Source organism: Artibeus jamaicensis, unplaced genomic scaffold (assembly GCF_021234435.1).
Source record: "Artibeus jamaicensis isolate MK-2021 breed Jamaican fruit bat unplaced genomic scaffold, CSHL_Jam_final scaffold_537, whole genome shotgun sequence".
NCBI lineage: Eukaryota > Metazoa > Chordata > Mammalia > Chiroptera > Phyllostomidae > Artibeus > Artibeus jamaicensis.
This window is the reverse complement of record NW_026522047.1, coordinates 10259583-10278119: the sequence shown is the minus strand read 5'-3', so window position 1 is coordinate 10278119 and position 18537 is coordinate 10259583. Positions and strand designations below refer to the sequence as shown.

At 32.9% G+C, this 18537-nt stretch overlaps 1 protein-coding gene across 3 annotated transcripts in view; it reads right to left on the bottom strand.

Moving 5' to 3' along the window:
* PCDH10 (protocadherin 10) overlaps nucleotides 1-18537 on the bottom strand; it is a 38958-nt gene that overhangs the window by 1686 nt on the left and 18735 nt on the right. Inside the window, exon 5 of one of the 3 annotated variants that reach the window (XM_053658155.1) lies at nucleotides 17084-17258. The exons of the other annotated variants lie outside the window; for them this stretch is intronic. Within the exon in view, the coding sequence (XP_053514130.1) occupies nucleotides 17218-17258 (41 nt within the window). The 3' untranslated portion in view covers nucleotides 17084-17217. Of the gene's footprint in view, nucleotides 1-17083; nucleotides 17259-18537 lie in introns of those variants that run through there. 3 annotated transcript variants of the gene reach the window in all.

Here is an 18537-nt window from a genome sequence, read left to right as displayed (position 1 = left end):
GCAGTCACTACACCTTCCAGGAATTAAAGTACAAATGAACAGATGCATGTACTATATGGTAACCAGCACTGAAAATGATCAAAACATATTCTGTCTTATATCATACAGTATCATGAATTAACAAACGAGTGAGCAATCACACAGGGCCACATGATAACTATTATACCTTACCTGGTCAAATGCTACAGAGTATATTCTGTTAGCAAATGGAAAATTTTTAAAGAATCTTTTAAAAGAATCAAACCCTATTTTTCTATGTCCTTGAATTCAGTTCCCTGTTTTATGACAAACTGGAGTATAAATGATTCAAAAATACTTTGTTTATACCAATCAGAATTTAAAATTCTACAGTAAACTAGAATAGTTAGTTTCTATAGACATTCAGGTTTATAAAATAAATTTGAATAAATAATTACAGTGACCAAGTAACTTATATTCCAAGCTGAAGAACTGGGTGAGAGAAACAGGACACTATTGACAATTGCACAAGGTATTATCTTAAAAGAAATGAATATATTAAAAAGCTACCTTTTAATATAACTGCAGAAATTAGTCAAACTAATACATCTTTAAGTCTGTAAAATATTTCAGATTAGGTTAAAAATTACTTATGAGAAAAGCTACTAGCATCAATATTGTATGTTCATTTGCATACAAAGAGAAATTATGTTATTAGGGTGGTTCGTAGTTATAAGAACCCAGAGGTTTAGCACTTTATACTCAGTATCTTTCATATAAACATAAGCTTAAAAGGCATATATTAATCACTGCTTAGGGTTACTGTGATTTGCTTTTATTTTGCACTAGTCCAGTACAGTCTGAATAATATAATCACCTTTTTGCTAATTCAGTAGTGCAAATCTAAATAGGACATGTAAAAGGACAGAGATTGAAGGTCAGTACAAATTAGAATGGGGAGGGACGACTTCCTCCATCACAGAAGCTAATTTGCCAAATGTGAAGCACTGTCAGACAAACTAGGGAAAATGAAATATGATATTATTACTAAAGTCATAGTCATGCACATTTTGTTCCAAGGCCTTTAAGGGGTAAATGTGAATACTGAGTAATCATTATTGTTTTGGGACTCTATGAGTTAATAGTGGACAAGTAGCACACAAGTTTTATTTTTTTTTAAAAATCAATGTTATTACCTTTTAGAGTCCGTGGCAACGGCAGTTTCTCCACGGTGTTAACTATTATGACTATGCATTTGCTGAAGCATTTTAGACTGAAAAGAATGCATCAAATACATTGAATCTCTCTGTTTTCTTATGTACTCTATATGTTTTAGAGTTATCGTTGCATACTTGGAGGATTTCACAAATGCATTTTCCCTTAGCTATTCATCACCATATGTGGGGAACTGGTCACTTGATGTGAATGAAAGATTTTCTTTTTAGTCACATCCAGAGTAATGGGAAAGAGACTGTTAGTATTCCTTTCCACCTCTGTTTATTCATTCACTGCATTTATTCTTCACAGTCAGTCATAGAAATGTTACATTTAGCATTTATCTCACTGTCTGAACTACAGATAAAAAAATCGCTCAATGGAAAAGTGATATTCAAATATCTACCTTCTTATAATTTAGTATATATATGTATGTGTATATTTAGCATATATTCATATGTATATATCTAGTGTATATATATAATTGTAATGAAAGTCTAATGATGCCTATTTTTTCTTATATAGTGCAATCCTGTTATTGCCTTTGATTATTTCTAAAGTATATTATTAAACTATAGAACATTTAGAAATTCTAACTAATGACTTAAGAAGAATGACTATAAGCACATATGTTACAAAAACAGTTGTAAAAGTACCCGTGCTGGTATCCTATTTATATAGTGTATAATAATATAATAATCAGCAGTAAAATAATGTGTAATATACTAATATGACAGTTTAATAACTTCAATATGCATATTCCTATACTTGCATAAAAGGAAGCAAAATACCCTTTATACTTTACGACAGTACAAACCACAGAAGCTAAAGCAATAAATAAGGCTTGTGAAGTGATCCAATCTATTTCTGCAGCTGAAAAATAGAACAACCTTCAAACCTCCCGGGTGATTGAGACTCTCCACTACAGTGAAACACTTCAGGGGCTGAGATCAGTAACCTACTCCGGAGCTCATCCCGATGTGTAATGAGCCTCACATCAGGACACTGCTTTATATCTAAGGTGAGTCTGGCATGCGAGAGTTTAAGCCCATTACCCTTTGGAGAAGTCAGAAACACCTGCTCTCTGTTCCTTGTGTAAAGCAGATCATAAACTGAAAGGCAGAAACAGCACAAGCTTCCTTCTAAATAGAGGATCCATAGGCTTTTGTAAATCTCTATACACTTGGGTGTGTCTGTGTGTGTGTGTGTGTGTGTGTGTGTGTGCATGAGCAACGTAAAGCTGCCTTCTCACAAAAGTGAGAGCACATTTACAACTGGTTCCAAAGGAGATGTCTACTCTGAGGTACTGTGACTGTGTTGTCTAACACTCATATTATGAATAGGGTACTGTAATTATAGCCACTCGGTTTTGTTCAGCTTAAAGATCTTTATGTCTGAATAATTATATGAACTAAAAGTGTTTTGAACTCCACAAGAAAAATCAGTGATAGCGTATCAGCTCCTTTAATGAGACAATACACTTTGATTATTATCAGAATTGAAATGATTTGAGCAAGGTATCCCAAAACACACCATAATCATGTATAACTTTTCTATCTAGACATAAGAATTGCCAACATCCTAAATATCTTTCTTAAAAACTACAACCACCAAACTCTTTAAAATTTTTTGATTGTTGTTCAATTATAGTTGTCCCAACTTTCCCCCATTACTCTCAGTGGAGGAGGCATTAAACTCTTTAAATTATTTGTTTTAGAAAAAAACCATACTATGACATAGTGTTTGCATAGAATGTTATATATTGAAGGGAGCTATTTCAAACCTTTCTAGAAATGTTAAAATTATGCCATGGAAGCTTAACTTCTTCCTGGCATAGAAAAAATTATTCATGACTCTACTGAGAACACACTGCACAGGCTCTCTGATAAACAAACCCCCCTTGCCTTGTTGGTACCTTAAAGTCAAGTTTGGGGACTAGATTCGCATTTAAATGCTTCGATCTTACATTGCCATATATGTAGGAAATGAAACTTTAATATCTATTGCTCTCCATGTTTATAATATCATGGAAAATTGTTCTGAAATTCTGCATCCTAATCCACTAAAATATGGAAACTCTGGTTTGTTCCAGAACTATCTGAAAATCGTATCTTTTGCATTGGCAAAGAAGTATCCTTGAAATTTCTTTTGAAAACAATTCACTCAAGTACATATTACTTTAATAATGACAAAGAATACATTCCTTTAAATTGGTATCTAAGATTCTAACAAGATATGCCTCTTTAAAAAATGAATTGCTTCTTTTTTTCCATTGAGAATTATGAAGCTGATCATATTTACTGACATTTAGATACTTGTATTTTAAGTAGTTCACTTCAAAATAACATTTAAGGAGATCAAATTATTTACTTCCTATAAGGTTGAAATTAACATTAATTTTCAGAGCAGAAGGCATGGAAGATGCCTGAATAGGATTGGTTATTCCTGTAAATATAGAATTGCTGCACCTGTACAGATCTACTTGCAAGAAATGACATCATTGTATCACAATATTAGAGCAACAACTAGTGTTGTGCATGACTTCCTCTTTTATATGAAAGCCAAGCATAAATTCAGGCAACGAAAGGTGCAAAAACATAAAAATAAATAGGTAAGACCTTCATTTAAAAATTACACAGCCACGTACCCATTAACTACTAATAGCCTACTTCAACAGAGATAGCATGTTTAAATAATTTAACTAAAATTTTAAATAATAAAGCCATGAAGACAAATGAAAAGTCTTCCTGGTGGATAAATAAAATACTTGTAACACAATTTAAACAAGTTTATTGTCAAAAAGGACACACACACTGCACACAGCTTAGACTCTGGATGTAAAAGCATGGCTATTCATGTACTATACTTGATGGTCTGGTTTCCCCTAACATAATTCACTCACGTCTCTGTCAGCATGAACAGCAGATTAAAAACAGGAATTGCAGGATCGGAGTGGGGTCGATAGGCTGGCATGCTGAGGAGTAACAGCTGACCACTGCTTTTCTGCGTGGAGAAAAACACCACGGCACTAACGCAGGCTAGGAACCCTGAGACTGCTCGGCTTCAGGACCACCTTGACAGGGCTACCAGGTAACACACAGGATGCTCAGTTACATGTGAATTTCAGACAAATGATGACTAATTCATTAGGTATACATATGCCCCATGCACTATTTAGGTGTCATGTTCTGTGTTTGTGAAAACCGGAATGTCTGTCCCCACGGCACTGCTTCAGGACACTGCAGGAGACACGTTCGTTACCACTGAGCCAAATGTTCTACCGAGTTTTCTAGAAAAACGTGGCATTGTATGTTCTAATTATTTTAACACTATAGTTCACGTAATAAATCGTGTATGTATTTCCAACAAAAATATTTAAAAGTAAAGTGTCAGAATTTAAAAGGAGATAAATAAAATTGTTATCTAAAATCTACATTTTTATTCAATGACTGTTTAATTATCATAAATGAATACATGCTTGTTATTTAAATTATTTAAAAGTTTAACCTTGTTTGGAGTGAAATCTTTGCTCTTATGAAATAAATGTAAGTAATTAGATAAAGTATTCCTTCTTTGCATAACTTGAAATTTCAGTAGCCTTGAAATTTCTTTTGAAAACAATTCACCCAAGTACATATTACTTTAATAATGACAAAGAATACATTCCTTTAAGTTGGTATCTAAGATTCTAACAAGATATGCCTCTTTAAAAAAATGCAAGGCTACTGAATTTCAAGGCTTTAAATAATTTTAAGTGATTTATTCTGAAATCTAACCCTACACATACATTTTTAGGTATTTCCTAGAACCCTCTTACCCTTTCAATTTAATCTATTAGATAATTAGAGATTTAAAAACTGATAAGCAGTGAATCAAATTCATCCCTAAAAACCATCACAAAAATGCTTAATTATTGAAATAAGATTATGTCATGCTTGTTAAGGTTTAAAATCATTTTAGTTATGTTCTAATTAATTGGAAGATTTAAATCCTTAAATAGTTATAGTAAGTTCCAGAACTTTATACTTTGTGTTTGATTGGGGTTTGTCTTAATCCCTGTAAATATTTAACCACACAATGAGATAAAAGTATTAGTCATGTTATACATTAAGCAGCTATAAAAAAATCACCAAAAAATCTAGGAAAATGTTCCAATTTTAAGTAATCAGCTTTTTGGAGCCAGTAGGAGATTCTGGTAAAATAACACTGACAATGTACTTTTACAGACAAAAGATCTGTATCATTATTAAAATATAACAAAACACAAAACAACCTATAATAAAGTTCTCAACAAGAAAATCAAAATGTTGTATCACTGTTTTTTAAAAAAGGAGCTGAGACATTTAACAGATGCCCTAAACACACGCACACACACAACATAGTGTCTGAGAAAATGTTGAAAATAACTTATCGAATAATCATGAGTGAAAATACCCAACACAAAAACTGTTATGCGAAAATCCCAGAACCCTGAAGAAAAGGCAGATAAACCGCCTCTAGCTCTGGTTACCCCTATAACAGTCCCCTGACCATAATCAGTAACCACAGTGGATTCTCTTTGGTGTTCATGGTTAAGAATACCTTATATTTACTTAATGTCTACATATGTTTCTGAAGTCTATGGGACAGATTATTTAAGAGAAATAGTTTGGTGAAATTAGCAGTTGATGATAGTGAAACAAGAGGCTTAAGGAGTTGTTAAAAAGAAATTGATCAGTCAGAAGAGAACAAAAGAAGGAACATAGCCATGGCCAGAATACAAGTAACGTGAAAATCCTGACAGATTGGAAGCTGGTAAAATCAGGAGAGAGTGTGTTAGGAGTAGCAATGGTTAGGTTCAGGGGTTATTTTGCTGTGTCATTCAGAGAATATTAATCTATAAAAATTGGGAAGATGCCTAGATTACCAAAGAGACAAAAAAATGCACTTGGTTTCTGGAGGCTTCCTTTACTGATTGATTGGTGTGGTCTATAAGCATTTATGGGTGTTTACTTTGACCCAGACAAAGCTCTGGGGCTTGAGACTCTAAAATGAATATACATAGATTCTGCTCTAAAAGCCTTAAAAATCCAGTGGACAAACAATTGTTTTACAAGATATTTTAAAATAGCAACTATGTATAAAATCTATGAGAAATCACCAGAAGAATGAACCCATCTGTTTTTCAGGGAAGGATTCTCATTAAAAGTAAAAGGACTTGAAATCTTGATTGAGGAGTAAGAGACTGTCAAGCAGGTGTGGTGGGCAGTAGTTTTTAAAGAAGGGAACATTCTAGAGGGAAATTTAGACTGTGTCAAAGTATGAAGGCCTGGAAATAATGGTGTGTCAAGAAGCCAACAATCATTGACTGATAAAAAGAAAAAATGTAGGCATATTTTAAATATTAAAAAAAATTGAAGTTAGTAAAAATGTGAACATTATTGTGGTTACAATAGAACTCTCACAAATTTTAAAGAGAATACTGAAGCCAAGTGTTTATAAATACAAACAAATGCTCTAATTATTTGTCCCCCCCCTGCCAAAAAAAAAAAAAAGCTGAAGCAAAAGGAGAGGGAGAGCGGTCTTCACTAATTTTGGTGAATTAGGCAGAAAAGACTGGGTTAGGGGAACACAAATGAAAATGTATGTGTGTCTGTTCACAGAGCCAAGTGGCAGGGTTTACACTTCATATATCTGGAAAGAGTGTGCATTTCATCACCCTAAGTCTTCCAAATGTAACAAAACATTCTGTAGTCAAAATGACTGGGTGTTCGTGGCTGGTAACTCAATTCTGTGGATAATTGAGAAAGAAAACAAAAGTGGTGAAATGAACTGCTCAGGGAATTCTATCTCCGTCTCAAGCCTCTGCCAGTGTCAGCAGCAATAAACGTTAAGAACCTACAGAAAAACATAAAATATTTCCACATAATTTTAATGAAGAAAATAAGGCAGATAATGATCATAGACTAATACTAAGTTCATGTAACTGTGAAACTGAATCTTTTTAAAAAAATAAAATGCTGCTTTCCTATGAATTCTTTCATAGAGAGATAGATGCTTACAAGTACATGCCATCCTAGAAACATCTGATCTGAAACTCAAAGAAATGGTGAAGACCCTGGGACAGTTTTAATTCCAATATTTAAAATAGCACAACTGAAATGACTAAGGGTCAAGCACCTATGACCAAGGCTTTTGTATCCCAAAATAAATCACCCCTGCTATCTATCTATCTATCTATCTATCTATCTATCTATCTATCTATCTATCTATCTATCTAATCTACCATCTATCCATCTAATCTAATAGCATTTTCAGTTATCTTTCCTCAAGTCTTTTCCCTTTCCAAATTCTTAATTTAAAGAAGAAAACACACTTTTTTCTTTTGAAATCGATCCCCTCCCCCACATGAATTTTAGCAGCAGTAGCCGCAGTGCCGAGGTACTGGGGATGCTATCTTCTCTCAGCCATCCAGTCTCGAGGTCTAAGCACCAGTCTCGAAAACTGCTTTCTCTGCACTCGAAATTCTAATACTATAGAATTTTTTCCCAAAATTTCTCCAATAGGAATCCTTTCATTTTCATTCTATACCAGGCCTTCATGATCACAAACCTTAACAATTGCAATAATACTCTGCTAGTAAAACAAAAATGAAAATATAACCCTACACAACAAATCCTTACTGGACCTCCTTCTGAATAGTGTCCAATTTCTAAGCCTGAGATTCAAGTAGTGAATGGGTTAAAAATGCGTGGTCTGGAATCTGATGGCCTCAAGTAAAAAGCTTGGCTCTCCCAGTACCAACCATGAGACGATGGGCAAGTTACTGGACATCTTTGTTTCTTAATTCTATAATCTGTAAATGCAGATAGTAAGACACCTATTGCATTTGGTTATTGTAAGGTTTAAATGGATTAGTATTTGGAAAGCTCTTAAATTAGTGCCAGATTCATAACAAATTTTAATAGTTATTAACTACTATTGCTGTTGGTATTACCATCGCTGTTGGTATTATTTAAAATGTCTTAATGTATCCAAAACATAACTTTCAAACCTTAAGTTCCACTATTTCCCTTGGATTTATTTTACAGTTTTGACAACCTAGCTTTTGCTTTTCCCCGTGTTAACTTGCTCTCTAACCCCGCACTTCTGCTTATACAAGGTTGTCCTCCTAGGGTGCTCTGGGTCTCTGTTGGTCAGAACCACGCAGTGGTTCTCTGGCATTGGCTCCAAAGTATAATTCTACAAATCCTACCTCAATTGCCCACTGCTGGGTCTTTCTCAAAGATAACCAAAGACAGTTTGTTCCAATAAGGTAAGTATCTTGTTCACAGAATAAGAGACTTAAAACAGCATGGAATCATTGAAAACCAGCATATTTGAGAAGAGAGAAAAATGCTAAGCACAGTTGGCATGTGGCGATGGAAGACCACTTTGGCAGTGGGCACACAATTCAGTATGTGGGCCATGTATCATAGAAATTTGCCCTTCAAACCTATTTAATCTTACTAACCGATGTCACCCCAATAAATGTAATAATAACAAAAAAGTAAAGATGATAATTCTATCACGTTATGTTAATATAAGATAGCAGGATATAAAATAATACAATCACCATTTTAATAGCTATATGGCAGTAGAACGAGAAGTAGGTTTATATCTCAATTCTATCACTTATTAGCTATGCATCCTAAATTTTCTAAACTTAGATTTCTCATCTATAAATGCAAATACCAATAACTGCCAGGATAAATTGTTGTGAATATTAAATGGGAAACTATAAAAAATATACCTGGGATATAGTAGGCACCCAATAAAAATATTTATAAAAAGCTAAAAAATACATTGTAATTTCATTCACATCTATGTTAAATTAAAAAACAATCTCTTAAAATTTCATTTCTTTCACAGTTTGCAAACAATACTATTAAAAACAGGAAATTTCATCATTTTATAAAATGTGAAGTTTTTGTTTTCATGAGACATAATAATAAACAGAAATCACAATGAATACTGCTTAAATGCATTTAGGCACTGGAACTTAGTTGTCCTTTTTTTTAAGGCAAAATAGTGATATAAATGCAAAACTAATATGGAAGGCAAAACATAGAAAACACACAAAATCAAAAAATCATCAGAATTGCACAGAGAGCCTAGTAAATGAACATTAACAGAAAGTAAAGTTTGGGCAGTTTTTTAGGCATTTCTTAAAGGGCTTATGGCATCATTTCCCAGTTTTATCTGACTTTGAAAGACAAAGAAACAGAAATAAAAATTTAAGGCCGACCAAAACAATTAAATATCAGATAATAAGTTTTAAATGAATAAAAAGGAAGCAAGAAAATCTCTGACCATCCTTGTGTTCAAATACCTATGTATGGAAGACAGATAACTGAGATATCTTAGAGAATAACCTAATTTTCTACACTCACAGAGTATTTTCATTTATTTTGTGTGATGATTTTAGGGCACCTATACCTCAGAGGTATCAGAATTCTTTGGAGTAACAATATCCCCTGTAAGGCCAAAATTTACATTAATGGGTTAGTACATTGTCAAAATATAGGTTAAGTCAAATTGAATCCCTTTTTAGAGGTTGGTCTGAAGAAATATTATGTTTTTAATTTTTCTGCAATCATCTTTCTCTATTGAAATAAAATCTGTTCTTTAAGAAAAGTATTTTTATCTGATTACCTACTTTTGCTGCTTATTGTACGTACTCAAGTATCTTCATTCATTGTAAGTGCAGAAATAAAATAATAAGAATGTGCATTAAAAATTTAATATTACACTTTGTGACTAATATCATCATGCAACAAATAAAGCAGTATTTCTGGGCTTTATACCAATGATTGTATTGTATCCATTCCATTGGTTTAATGGATCAAAAAGGGAAATAAGGATACTGTACTTTTGAAACATATGTATTATGTGAAAATACATATACATCAGATGTGAAATAGTGATATATTGTAAAAAGAACATTGGGAGTCTGATTTTTTTCTATGAGAAAAAGAGAGCATGATTAGTTCTATCTAAGCTTGGAATTTTAATTTTCTCCATATCAGGCTGATGTCATTGTTCCAATTTTAACTGAATATATGGTTGCCTTGAATACTTACGGAGTGCCTCCTTTGGGACTCACGGATTTAGAGATGTTAAATAATTTAATCTCCACAATGAGCTTTGGAGGATGTATGTCAAAGGTGAGGAAAACGAGCTAAAGGACAGTTAGAGAGATGACCTAGGTGCACATGAATGAATGGATCATGGCAGACTGTCTTAACTGTACCACGTCCTTTCTCCGGCATGAGGACGGCAGGAAAACCCACTCCTGCAATTCTGTAGTCAGTTATAAGTCTGAAAGGAAGCTTGTGGTAACCTCCTCTGAAATTACAAACTCCAAGCTATCATAAAGTCAAAGTGGATAAACTAGTGATGCTTAGAAAAACCTATCCTGAAAATAATGACTACAGTATTTTCCAAGTATTTACTGAGGACACCACAATCAAACTAAGTAGGAAGGTTGTGCTTCATGCATATCCTAAAAGGAGGTGATAATTCTCACTAGTTCTGTAATAATTTTCACTAGGTCTGTAATATGCCGGTAATATGACTTACTTATATACTTTTCAAAATAATCTCAAAGGAGGGATGGTGGTTTGAGGCAGGAGGTATTAAAAGTAATTAAAAATGCTTTTGCACATTTCTCTGACAGCCCAGAGCAGGTGACACTGAGGTGACTTGATTGGAGTATTTTGATCTGTTCAGGAGATACAAAATCCCTAAGTTACATGAAGATGCATGAGGATACGTGTGATCACTAATAATGAAGCTGATCTCATGCCCTTTATATGCTCAACCAGCATTCTCATAGCATTTCTCATTTTCTTGTGGATATCTCTCAAGAGTATTTCAGTTGATTCAGTTATTATATCTGTACTGTAAATTAAGATATTGATCTTATTTTCACATCAGTCTGTGATGAGTTCATCAGCCATAATTATTTTCCTATACAGTTCACCTTGAGAACATTTACATAACCAAGTTCTAGGGCATACAACACTGCAGAAGACTGCTGTCCTTGCTTTACAGTAAGTGTTCCTGAATGGGGTCCACCCTGCTTTCGTCAGTGGCGAGGGTGCACCCACCCAAAGCAGCGGGTTAAAAGCTTTTTCACAGTTCTAAGTTGCCATGTCACGGCTCTGTGGTAAATAATAGCACTAGAAATAATAGGGTCTATTGATAGGATATCACTCTAAAATTAGAAAGTTACTGAATTGTGTAAAACTTGAAAGAGTAAAAAAGAATGTAAATTTAAAATTAACATAAAAGTAGTGTAATATGCCCTTTGTAAACTACCTTAAATATGTTTATTTAAAGGCAAGGTAATGTTCTTTCATATTAGAGATCTTAGTACACGTTTTATAGGTATCATGGACACATAAAATCTATGAAGTATTTCTACAAACCAAGCAATTTAAGTTCTCAAGGATTTTGGTCTCGGACTCGAGCTGAAGAAGTATGAGAGATAAAAATTAAATTTTTCACTCTCGGGTAGCCCCTTAAAAAATTCTAATGTAAGCCTACATTAAAAACAATTACCTTTCCAGGAACTTCAATAAGACAATATTTTTGAGTCAGTTAAACAAGATAGGTATAGTTTAAACAGTTTTAAAAATATAACTTTAGGTTAAAAGCATAAATGGTGCTTGATAGTGATGGATTTTTATAGAATTGAAACATACTACCTCATTTCTGATTGCAAATCAGGAACTGAAAATTCTGAAACAAGAATATTTTGCTATTATAATTTGAAAAATAATTATCTCCACACTATTTCATAATATAAATTAAACATAATTTGAAGATATAGATTTTTTAAATCCTTAGTTTAATTGAAGTACAGAAGTTTGTCTTCACTCCAGCTTATCAACAAAAGGCATTTCTGTGTTTTGTAATATCAAACAAGTCCTCTGCCTATATAAAATTAAGTATATTTATAGAATCATAAAATGTTAGTATATCTGCTAAAATTCTTATCCTATCCTGAGTTCATAAGACTTATTTCATGATCCTTGATTAAAGAGAGTAACTATCACTTTCTAACACTGGTTGTATATTCATGAAATTTGTGCCTTTGCTCTGTCTTATTTCAGCTCACACCTATAAAATGGGTCCTCAGTAGTATAATACTATTATTACATTTAACATTGATGTTTAGCTAATGATCATTTTTCCTTTTATCATATTTTAGCTGTGTGGATTAATGCAGATTAATTCATACATTCACATTACCAAGCTAATGCTAACTACATTTTAACTTACTCTCCAAAATTTCAACCAAAACTTAATAATCATACATAGCCTGCTTCTTATGTCCTTCAAACCAAGTAAGAAAGCATGGGCTACTGTTAGGTTGAAGGAGAGTAGACAAAGTGACCTTGAATCATTAATAATGGCTATTTCATGTATTACTTGTGAGCCATTTCACAGAATCTAAGAAAAACCAAAAATTTGTCTTAAGATTCCACAGAAGATAATATAACAAAAGAAGAACATTTTTATCATAAGAAAGATAAGCCAGCTTAGTGAGAGGTAGTTTCAATATTTGTCAAACAAAATTAAGCTTTTTAAATCTATTATCATCTGTCTTCCTTTTGTAAATATTGTCATATGTATGAAGTATTAAACCTTCAAGTTGTAATCTATACTTTTAATAGAAAAAGATCTGTTTTATATGTGTTAATATATATAATATACCCACATTATATATACACACGCATATAAAACAGATTATATATATACATACGCGTGCACACATATATATGTGTGTGTATATATATATATATATATATATAAAATAGGCAATTTCATATTTATATTGTGCATTCTATGCATTTCCCAAAAATGTCTTCTAAAACTGCAAGTTCTTAATTTTCATTCCTGGACATTTTATCATCCACTTCAATGTGTGTGGTGGGGTGGAGGATAAGGGTTAAAAAAAAAACATTTTTCTTTTCAAAACTACAAATAAGAAAAATAACTCATCTACATAAAAACAGGAGAGGAAAGAAATACATAAAAACCAAGGTTTTATGAGAGATGAGGTTAAGAAAGTACTAATTGTTAGTTACACAATAGGCTTGTGGATGTGAAGTGCACCATGGGGGAACATAGTTAATACTGTAATAACTATGTGTGATGCCAGGCAGACACTTGAGTCATCAAAGGCAACACTTGGTAACCTATATAAATGTCTTTCCACTATTCTGTACACCTGAAACTAATCTGAAAAACATTTTGAATGTGAACTGCAAAATAATTTTCTTAAATAAAGAAAGCAAATCTTTTTCAATGCCTTTCCTTCATCCTCCAGTAAAATTAAGCTTCATCGCCTTCACTCCTTTATCAGCCTTCTTTTGGGGAAGAGCATTCTGGGGGAAAAACGCCACAAGGCTGGAAATCGCCCTGCACATCACAGGGCATGTGTGTGTGTCTGTAGTTGGTGAAGCTGCAGGTCTACGTGAAGTGTTTCCATGTCTCTCAGGAGGAGACAGCCATGCCCGGGGTAGGATATTTTCTATAACACGTAATGTCATCTCACAGGATGCAATATAGATTCATTCTCTCTCCCTCCCCATCTCTCTGTTCTCTCAGTAAAGACAGATTAACTGATCACTATTTATCTGCCTAGTATCTGTTTAAACACTTAACATTTATTTCCCCTCCCCTTTTTATTTTCAAACTTCCAGTCCCTCAACCCATTTAAACTCTCTTCAGATTAGCTATTTTGCTATTTAGAAGCTATTTTCTAAAATTTTATATATATATATAATTTATATATATATAATTTATATATAAATATATATATTTATATTTGGCTTTTGTCTGTGTCTCTTTTAAGCACCATAGTCTCCGACTTGCACAAGCCTCTCATCTCGGCTTGAAGAAATGTGAAACACAGACATTTGGATTTCCCTACTCTTGTTGTGATCTGGCATTCAAGGTCACATATCTGTTTCTATAAAACACCACGAAGTATCAGAGTATGCTTCAAACATTAATATAAAGACAGGTATTAAACATTTCTAAAAGACTATACATGAGAACTCCCAAAGATAGTAAGAAAAATCATATCCATAGAGAACACATCTAAACTACATTTTTTTAGTTTATATTCTATATATGTGAACTCCATTGATTGCTTATATTATCAGAGAGAATAATGGATTTTAGTGAAACTCAAATACACTCACTATTTCATTTACCCCAATTATATAAATGTTAAAACTCAGGAAAACTATTTTGATTAAAGACCAGGATACTGGTAATTCTTTCAGTGGTAGTAACTGGAAGGGGAAAGAATTTTGGACTTAATGAGATACTACTGTTTTGGCTACTGAACATAGCACCTTGTTAATACTTGTTAATATTTTGGTCACTAATTATTTCGTTGCTCTCATTTTCTGAAAATGTCTTCAGTTATGCATCTATGAGTTTTGTACTTTTATACACATATTTTAATAAAAAGCTTAAAAATGAAAGTTACTTGTTACCTATGAACTTTATTTTAATCATGAGTCGACAAATTAACTGTAAACATAAATAACATTTAAGAGAAAGGCATGGTAATGTGAATAATAACTAACAACAAAAGAAAACATTAGGAAGAATATTGTTATTATGGCCATGATAAAATATAAACTTTATCTTTAATAAATATACACTGAAACATTAAACAGCAGGATCTCTGGATTTACTTTAAAGTCTCAATGAAGGGGCAGTTGATTTTGTATTTGGATGAAACAAATTTGGCCAAGACCTGATTGTTGTTTAAACTGGAAAAAATGGAGAGTTCAGTACACTATTTTCTCTACATTTGTATATATTTTTAAATTTTCCATTATTTTAAAAATGTTTAAAATATAATTTAGTAGATCTAAATGTCCTTCATCATATTTTTCTACTGCCAGTGTTCTTATCAAAAACACTGACATAAGTCAAGAGTCAAGATTTTTCTAGCAAAACACATCTAGACTCCATGACCTCAGCGTAACCATCTGATGAGCAATCAATTCTATGGCAAATGAATCTTAAAGCCACACTGTTTGTGACTAGCAAGGGGATTAGTTTGGGCATCAGCTTCATTAATGGTGGGGAAAAAGGTACAATAATTTTATACTAATTTTAAAGGTCAGAGTCCAGGTTTTCTATACATTTACTGAGAATAAAAGGATACCAACTGCGGAAACGTGAACTCCCACACTGACTCCTCCCACCAACATCTCACCTGCCCCATCAAGGGCACACGGTCAGAGCCACCTGGCAATGCTCTTTGTCTCCTGGTGCTGCTGTTGGCTCAATCATTTCCTTCCACTGCATGCTGTGCAATAGTATGTTTAGTTAGATATGAGAACCCTCTACCCTGCTATTTCTTTCACTGGGGTAATTCAAAGTTTAATCCAGGAAGTATATGTTTGACATTGGTTTTATTTTTATATTATTTCTTTATTTAGGTCTTTTTATCTTTTTTTAAGACATATACTTAACAATGTCGACAGAACATTTGCAAACATGCTTTCTATAGTATAATGTAGTAATTATCCAATTTTCAGCTGCAATATAGCAATCCACATATCCATTAGCCTTGAGACAACTGATGAAAACACTAAAGTCAAATTGCTAGTGTGTGTGAAAATACCCTTCACTGTCCTGCAACATCACCTGCGAGATTGGCAGGATTCAGTGTGGAGTTCTGCCTAATGCCAGCATTTACATGGGAGAGCGGCTCTGGCGACAGCAATGTTTTTACAAGCAGGGAAAAGAATGTCTCCCTCATAATGCATACACACTGGACCAGACATCTGTCTCCTCTAAAGTGTCACAGTGAATTTTGCTACCAACGCATTGTGAACTGCTCCTCAGGAAGTACAGCCAGTACCTTGAACGTGAAGGGGACAGACCAGCAGTGATTGTGTCACTTATCTGTCTTTCAGCCAGTGCCACATTGTCATGTTGACAGCTTCTGATAACGAAGCAGCTATTAGCTAAATAAACTTACATTTGTGTTAAACATAACCATTGTCCTTTCTCTTGTAATGAATAGATATAATTAAAATTAAATTAAAAATGGAGTGCTTCTATACAGGATGTATATATATGCAAACGCATCCATACAATGGAATCATAAAAATAGAACACAGAAAACCTGTATAATCACATGTTGAACCTAAGTCACTCAAAGGCTCTTATTGATATTTAGCTGAGTCTATCATTCAGATTGCAGCAATTTTATTGAAATGAAGTTCACGTATAATCTTTTCAATTCTTACAGCTAAAGAAAATGCATCTCTGGGTGAAAGCATATGGTAGTGTGCCTAAGCATAGTGTATAATTTGATACTATGTCAAATGTAATGTACTGATTAAAGAATCAAAAATAAAACCCTAATTTTTATTTGGAAAATTTCTAGCTTACAATTTGTTTTTATGCTTATCTGTTGGTACGTAATTACATTTTGGGGTTCAATTATTCTAAAAGCTTCTCTATTCTCTCCACCTAAACTGATGGAGGTAATTAGGGATCACTAATGCTGTAATTACAGACTGTTACTGGACCTCCATAAAAAACTGCCCTGATTTTATTATACTTTGGGAAACATTAAATGGACTCATTATGCCTAGTTTAGTCTTGATTCAGTAGTATTATTTAATCTTGAACCTCACAGACCAAAACAGTTTCCAAGCTATCTTGTCTAAATGCCACTATCTAATTCCTATTAAAAGGATTTCATAAGACACAGACTCACCCAAGAAAAGTCTGGCACATTGAGTATTAAATAATGTTTAATGATATTTATCAGCAATTGACTTTGTATATTCCAGACTACTTACAATACCTTTATAACTTAATGCATTTAAATTTTGACCCATAAATCTTCAGTTTGATGAGGCAGGAAAAATTCCCGGGTAGGTACTCCTTTTCAGTGAAAAATTCTATTTCTATTTTAATTGGTAATCTTCCTTTGTTAGGCTCACATGATGGACAAATGCTTATATGAATTTACTTCCAATGTACAAAATAAGAAAGAGGATGGAAGTGATCTGTAATATAAAATGAGGTATATAAATAATATTAATAAGTGAAATGTTAACTCAATCATTTACAAAGTGTGTATGAAATAAACTGCTGTAAGTAATAGATGAAGACTCACATACCAAGGAGTATGAACTATTGAATAAAAATATAAATTACCTTTATCAATGGTCTCCTCTATAGGTCCTTCATAATATACTATAATATATATACCCATATTTCTGTGAACCCAATAATGTAATTAATAACATGCTAGGAAATAAATCCTACATGGAAATAAAATAAGAATAATAAATGATTGAACATGGAAAAGTATATACTCATAAGCTTTATAAAGAGGTAAAAAATGGGAGCTAAAATATGAAAGCTCTTAGTAAAAACATGTGAAAGAAAGATTGTCTCACAGACCAGGTAAGAAGGGGCAGTAGTTAAACTCTAAGAGAGTCAAGAGATACAAAACAAATTTAACTTCCCCTTAGAATATGAAATAAGTTCTTAGAACAAATAAAAGTGAATTTAAAATATCAAGGTATTAAAAAACTTTATCATATTTTATAAAATGTCTCACAAGTGCATTTAATATTTTGAATGAGTTCAAATCTACTTCCCTATGTGAAAAAATTATAGGTAATAGCAAGAGAGAAATACAACTAATTTAAAACATATTTCTTAAATCAGAAGGGAGAAAAGAAAGTTTGCCTGGATACATCAAAAAGTGTGTGTGCAGACATGTCTGTCAAAGAGGTGTGATAACAACATTGAAGACAATCTGCGTACTTTAACACCCTTATTCATCCAGTCGTTCATTTCTCATCACATCATTATTCAGCATTTATAAGATACATAGTTGGGTGATCAGTCTAAAGAGGCTATCCCATACTGCTAGTTCCAAAGTACCCAAAGATCCACATTTTAAGTAACATGATATCACAAAAAGCACTGGTGTTTGAATAAGTTAAAAAAAAAAACCAGTTGCCTCCAAAAGTCACCAGATGTGCAAACTTCTCTGTCTTCTATCTGTACCTCTGAAGCTCTTTATAGCTTTCACTTTAAACCATATTAGTTGAGATAAACCATTAACCAACAAAGAAAGAATAATTAACATTATTATATTTCATTTATTTAGAGTTATAGGGAGTCAACTGCTGCATCAGTTAACTAAGGCAATTATTGAATTGTGAATAGATCACCAATTTCAAAGAAGTAAAATATCATAAAATTCAATAAATACTAAGTTCTGCAGGAGATACACAGAACATATGAACTGGGGTTAGAAATTTTCCTGAC